Source organism: Carassius carassius, chromosome 12, assembly GCF_963082965.1.
Source record: "Carassius carassius chromosome 12, fCarCar2.1, whole genome shotgun sequence".
NCBI lineage: Eukaryota > Metazoa > Chordata > Actinopteri > Cypriniformes > Cyprinidae > Carassius > Carassius carassius.
The window spans coordinates 21744302-21751642 of NC_081766.1; the positions used below are offsets into that span (position 1 = coordinate 21744302).

General features: G+C 38.0%; 1 protein-coding gene across 1 annotated transcript; it reads right to left on the minus strand.

Annotated features, from left to right (window-relative positions):
• Positions 1-1666: 1666 nt before the first annotated feature.
• On the minus strand, positions 1667-4788 carry LOC132155108 (glutamine synthetase-like). The gene is made up of 7 exons (XM_059563905.1): positions 4636-4788; positions 3698-3882; positions 3449-3610; positions 3214-3360; positions 2996-3123; positions 2666-2865; positions 1667-2547 (listed from the first exon to the last, which is right to left on the minus strand). Exons 2-7 carry the CDS (start codon positions 3861-3863, stop codon positions 2235-2237), a joined length of 1116 nt encoding a protein of 371 aa, XP_059419888.1. The 5' UTR covers positions 3864-3882; positions 4636-4788; the 3' UTR covers positions 1667-2234.
• Between the last annotated feature and the right edge of the window lie 2553 nt (positions 4789-7341).

Sequence of the window (7341 nt, forward strand, 5' to 3'; positions counted from 1 at the left end):
TCTTTATGTAAGGTAACAATTTCTTTAAGACTTCTGATGTCAAAACAATCAATGACTTAAAGTTGATGATACCCTTAAGACACGCAGCAAACGATAAATATAATGTTTGCATAATCAAATTATGTTCATTTGTTCCAATATCAAAATGTAATGATTAAATAGTAAATTATATGATCAAAGTTTATCTGTTGATTCTGAGAAACTTTCTCCTTAAGAGTAAATAACATGGCAAAAAAGCCCTTGACTTCTTCAAAGTCTATTTTAAACTCCGCATTTTAAATCATTTAATTTTTTTATTTGACAGACTAAGAAAACTATTCCAATGCTTAGCAACTTTCCCCAAGCATTTGACAGAAACACAATTTATGATTGGTTGGAAGTCGCTTTGGGGAATGGGGAGCCAATCACAAGGCGTGTAAGTCTGTCAGCATGTGAATGTAGGCTAAAGGTCCTACAACAAACTTGTTAACTCTGCCTTCACCTCGCAGAAAAACACAAAGTAAATATTTTTGTCCCAGGAAAGCTTGGATGTCCCTGCACTTCATAGAATGAAACCGTGAATGCGACTTTACTGTTAACCGTGTTTATGGACTCCTCGCAAACAGATAAAAAGTTTATCGATGATGTTGCAGAAGTTGAGCTGCAAACTCTGCAAATATCCCAGCGATGTAGGTTTCAATTGTTTTTCTAGGTTTTGCACATACAATACGATGTTTCATAAAGAAAACATTTTAATCTTTTGACCAATACACTGCAGAAAAAGGTTTATGAACAGCGATAAAGATTGTATTTGACATGGAACATCTATATAAAATAATTTACTTTGCACAGCCTAGTCTATATGCTTTTCAAATATAAAGCTAACGAATAACAGTTTGTTAAGACTAATCTTTTATCTGTGATTCAGAAGAGGAGGTTTATGACAAAGTGGCACAATGCTGAAAAAATAAGTTGTGAATTATTTTATTTTTGTTGTGGTTGCAAAAATACAGATTTATAAATCCTCAATTTTCTGCATCGATTTATGTTCCCTTATTGGGGTTTCTGCAGGTCTTAAGTCTTAATTTGCCCTTCCACAAATTAAAGCTTAAGGTCCTAAATTAGAGCAATTTAAGGTCTTAAATTCATAATGGCATGCGAGATTCAAAATAAAGACATTAAGTCTCTTCTGTAATATTGAGCGAAGTTAAATTAGTTTATGCGTAAAACAAGAACAGATGCCAATGGGAACGAAAACTTGCCATTCAAATGTCACCATTATTATTTTTTTTATATTAAAATTAGGGTTTAAGAATGCCAAGAGTTTGGTTAATTATGAATACGGGGGGGGATTGTATTTTTGAGAGGTAATATCAAGTTGGAATTCATGCCGAGTCTGTTTTGTTCAAGTATACTCCTCTTACCTTGTATTTTCAAAATATGTTAGGGATCTTATAATGCCAAAAATAGCATACGAGTCAAATCAGCAAGTACACACACACGACATCACTACTATAAAGAGGAAGCACACAACACAAGTTTGTGGTAAAAAATAAAAGGTTTAAGTTTCCTTTAGCAACTTCATGTTTTTACTAAAACGGGTCCAGTTATGCCATAGTAGACAAAAACAGGTTAAATCCGGATTCATCAAGGATTTGATCATGACATAACAGATCCACAAATATAAAAACAGGACAGTTATTGGAGCTCAAATGTGAAGAGTACCGTTCAACAAGAACAGTTTAATATGTAGTCGAAATGGATACCAAAAATTTCCAATTAATACACAGCCAATAAGATGCATTGAAACATTACATACTTGAATAATCAAGTCAACATATGCAAGAACTAACTGTTGGTTTAAAAGTAAGAAGTCTAGCCTTGGCAGCCCTAGGTTCTTCTGTGCACTTGACTCGCGTTTCAGTCCATCTTAACTTCCAAATATTAGAGTCATGGGATCACAAAGAGCTTTTAAATGTTAACGTTAAACATCCACTCCCCAAGAAACCGTTAAAATGAGGGAGAAACACTTGCCCTGCAACACCGTGTCCCCAGTCAAATCAGGTTAACTTGATATTTAAATCTTAAAATGTTAAGTTGACCAGTCAACTTCAGCAATATTAAAATGCCAAGTTAGAACCACCCTGATAAAAAACAAGATACAGTACTAATTTGGCTTGATGGCCATTTAAAACAAAGAAAACAGGGACATATGGCAAGAAGGGGAGGGAAGTTCAGTCCAAGAGAAGAGAGATCTAGTGGTCCACAGGTTCATCACCCTCTTCATCTAGCAAACATGTGCGAATCAGGGCCTCGGTGACCGCATAGGGGTCGCAGTTGGCAGATGGGCGGCGATCCTCAAAGTAACCCTTCTTTTCTTGTCCCACAGTTCGTGGGATGCGGATGCTAGCACCACGGTTCGCCACGCCTGCTGAGAACTCATGGATGTTGGAGGTTTCATGGTGGCCAGTCAGTCTGCGAGCATTGTCCAGGCCTCCCTTTGGATCATAGGCACGGATGTGGTAGTTGTGTCTCTTTCCAAGCTTGTCAATACACTCCTCAATGAATCTAGTGAAGGACATACAAAATAGTTTATTACTCTGCGGACACACACATGAACAAATCATAGCCAGCCATTTATGATTTTTATTTGCCATCAAAAAAAGAAAAGCCTATTAGTGCTTACTTCAGCCCACCATCTTCCCGCATTTCCTTGGTGCTAAAGTTAGTGTGGCAACCAGCACCATTCCAGTTTCCAGGGATTGGCTTAGGATCAAATGAGGCTACCACACCAAAATCTTCACAAACTCTGTGCAAGATGAAACGAGCTGCCCACAAGTGATCTCCCATGCGGATACCTTCACAGGGGCCAATCTGGAACTCCCACTGGAAAATAAAAGCTACGTTATAACCAATCAGGAATTGAAGTCACATTCCAACAAGGTAATCTTAGATGGCTTAACACTTAATGGCTGACTGTAGTTTTCGACCCAGAACATAGTGGAACGGAAGTTACCTGAGCTGGCATAACTTCGGCATTGGTTCCACAGATCTTCACACCAGCATAGAGGCAGGCTCTGTAATGCGCCTCCACAATGTCTCTGCCATAAGCTTTATCTGCTCCAACTCCACAGTAGTATGGTCCTGTAGATATCGGAGCAGCATGTTATGACCGGACATCTTAAGAATGTCATTGATATGGCCAATTATGAGTGTAAAAGGAGCCATCCTTACCTTGGGGACCAGGGAACCCATTGGAGGGCCAACCAAAAGGATGTCCATCGGTACCCAGGATGGTATACTCCTGCTCCATGCCAAACCAAGGGATCTGATGATCTATCATTTCCATTATCTTTTTACATGTATGACGATGGTTGGTTTCTGTGTTCGATACCAGAAAAGCTATAAGTCTTCAAGCAAACCCTGAGCAAACAAACACGGTTGATGTTTTATCCTCAAACAAACATACCAGCAGGTTTCCGGTTGTACTTGAGCACCTCACACAAGACCAATTTGTTGGGGTCTTTGCGGAAAGGATCCCTGAACATGGCAGAGGGGATGAGATACATGTCGCTATTGGAGCCTTCAGATTGATACGTGCTGGAACCATCAAAATTCCACTCAGGAAGATCTGAATAACGAAACCGGATCCATTAGACTTTCTATACTTAAATATTTATAATTGCAATGTAGCTTGATGAGGCTTTGTCTAGCTTACCTTCAATGCTTTTAGGCTCCGAGTCGAGTGTCCTGGTCTTGCATCGCAGTCCTTCTCCGGTTCCGTCTATCCAGACATACATGGCTTGTACCTGGTCTCCCTGAGGCAGTTCCATATACTGCCGTTTTACCACTTTACTCAGCTGAGCACTGGCAGACATTGCCATTTTTATTACTATAAAACACCTAAATAGGAGGAAAACAGATTTTAAAACACTACGAAGTAACACATTGTAGCTCCTTACAAATGAAGCCACTTGCATAAGCATCAAAACAGCACGAGGACCAATAACGTTAGTTAGGGAACGACGAAGCACAAACAAACAAACGTGATAATTTCGTCAATTTCGACACTAAACCCCAGCACTGATTGGATAATACACATTTTATTTCGTGTACCCCATTGAATATGGCATATTAAAACAACAAACTAGTCAATTATTAAGATTAAAAACGTGTCTTGAGCCTTACGAATCGGTTTAAATGGGGTTGGGAAAGACCAGACCGCGTGCTTTGTAATCAGCGTATGACATTCTCTTGGATTCACTTGTGAAAGGGTTGTTCGATCAACATGGAAATCAGCATTGATCGTACAAATCAGTAGGTCGATGCAAAAAACACCATCGCTGCTCTACAAACAATCATGTCAAAATAGCCACAAGCATACAACTCGAAGCTTTCCTGCGCACCCCCGACTACGTTACACAGATAGCAACCGGTAGCCATGGTTACAGCGAGACAGTATTACATCACACCGTGAAGCATTGATAAAGGGCGAGTTCACAAAACACAAAAAAAAGTCAATTCGGTTTAAAATTAACTCACTATCATAAAAAGAAAAGGAGAATGCAGTTGCATAATCCCAAATTAACATTCACAAAAGCAGACAAGTGCATCTCACGCAAACGGCAGTCTGACAAATAAAAGAAAGCTCCGTACCTGGCCACCGACAGAAAGGAAAATGTATGATACCCGACTGGCAGGTCCCGTTATTTTACTGATAATCCGGTCCTCGGTGTTCTCTCATTCCCTGACCAGGCGTTTGGACTGTCAGCCTGATTTATATGTATGGTGCAGGATCCCGGCGCGTGTGATTGGTCGAGGAGAAGCGGGATCCGTCTGTTCTCAGGTGACTGAAGGCACACGAGGCTACGTCATTGGCCGGGGTTCAGCAGCGAAGTCACGCCCTCAGCTTCGGCGAGGGCGCGTTTGCGTGCGAGTAGTCCTTTGTTGGTCATTCTCTTTATAGAGCAATAAGGAAGTTTGTCCAGCCGAAGTAAAGTCACAACATTCCAGCCTGTTTTAACAGGAGTTTAAAGAACATATTCACAATGAATGAATTCTCAACAAACCCAGATAAACGAAGCATGAATGTGGGGGAGAGCGAGCATTATACTTCACGAGATGTTAAATGCCCCCATGTGGTGTAAAATAATGTTCATACTGCATTAATGTAGGCTGCTTGAACCGCAGCGACTTCATCATTGTCATAAGTGTAAAAAAAAGAAAGCACCTCCTGTTAAATTAAATAAACTTCTGAGGGGATAGGTTAATTTGGTTTCAATTTACGAATTCATTTTCTTGACAAGTAACATTCCTTTATTCATTCTTGGATTTTTTTTAAGCAAGATATATTTATGGCTTAAACATAGCAATGATTAAATGCAGGCATAAAAGGCATGTCTTTTTTTTTTAAGGCAAATAAATTCCTACCCATAAACTAATTATCTTAACCAGAGCCACTGTGCAAGAAAGCAATAATTCTCATTATCTTTAGCTCAGAATTGCTCTTTCACTCATAACTGTGTGATGCAATTACTGTAAAGTCATCAGAAATGATGAGATCAGCACCTGAAAGACAGTGAGCCTTAAGAAATGTAAAACATCTGAGTAATCTTCACACAACATATAGATCAGGAGCACTGAAAGGGGCATTGAAATTCAAATAGTTTTTGACAACATGATAGCACAAAATAGCCAATCCAGTCATTGCTACATTTATCTAATTTACTTATCTTACACTAACACTCTGAGACAGACTTAAAGATATTTTATTGGATTTTGTATTTGTAATCATTTACCAGATACTTTGTTTCCTCTTTAACATATGTACGATGTACAATGTTTCAACCTTTTAAGGTGTTTTGATGTTAAGCGTTTTTTACATATGTTTCTGCAATAAATAAACAATTAAATTAAATTAAATTGGGACTAGTTTTATTTATTTATTTTTATCTAGGACACTGGGTAGCCTGTATGTGGTATCTGTAGTGTTACAATTCTATAAATCAAACTGAATTAATTCTAAATATACAATTTAATATAAATTTGAATTATCATAAATGATTTCAGTTGTTTGTTGGGACCACCATATCCAAATTGTTCTACACTGCAGAGATATCAGGCCAGTGTATTTGTCAGGAGCACAGAAGGGTTGTACATTTTTGTTTTCTCTTAAAACATTATATAACAATCATATGCAATGTAAGTCCATTTTCCATGGACACTGTACCTCAGGTGTCATGGTGACATTCCTCGTGGTGATATCGCGAATGTTCATAATGCTCATGCTAAATGAAATGATTTATTCCTTAAATAAGAAAAGCCAAGCTGGTTAATCTTTTGAAGTGAGAGTAGGATGCTGCGTCAGTGTCTGTTTTGGCCAAAGTTCCTTTATGTAATGCTTGACAGCTGATGAACAGTATCAGTTCTCTCAAGAGACCAGTGATGACCTGGAACAGAAATTGAATGAGCAATGCGAAGAGTAAAGACAAGCCATGGGACACTGTTGGTGGTTTTCCTGTGTAATGGAAAGTGAGTATAGCGAAATAAAGCGAACTGTGACATATTATACCCAAAAATTCTTCATACAGTGGACTACTAGTGAAATTGCTAGAAATAAAAAAGGAACCAAAAATTATTCAGACACTTTGACCTTACCATGTTTTGCTTACGTGTTTTTTTTCCTGAATTGCTAATGCAACCCTTTCACACCACAGACTGAACAAAATTAAGCATTGCTTGTTAATTGTTCAACAAAGTATTGATAGTTTTATAAATATTGCCATACTAACAGGTGTCTGAATCTTTTGTTGATTGTAATCCATTACATACCTTTCTATCACACTTATCTGACATTATCAAGATTAATTTGTTCTGACAGTTCAACTCTTGTCATATTTTATTACCATTTTATAAACTAGAGCAAATAAACTGTGATAATGTAAGAAATGTTGAAGGTGTCTGAATACATTTTGGTTTAACTGTTAATTTATTTTTTACAGTGAAGACTATGCAGTGCTCTTTTACATTTAATTATTTGTTTTCTGTACCTGGACATCTACAAACTTGAAACAACTTAAACATTGTGCAAATAGCACAAATAAATAAATAGAAGGAACATATAAAACATATACTATTTCAAACAGGGCCCACATGGTACAACCTGCACTGGGGCCCTGCAAACCCCAGCTACGGCCCTGGTGCCAAGTCAGTGAAATTGTTGGACTTTATACATGGTCACTTACAGAAGCACTGCTCCATAGTTAACCTCAACTGTAAACTCAGAGAAGCAAATGTACCTGAATTATTTTCAAACACACAAAATTAGCATCATTCTAATTCAAATGCCTCAGATTACCTGCA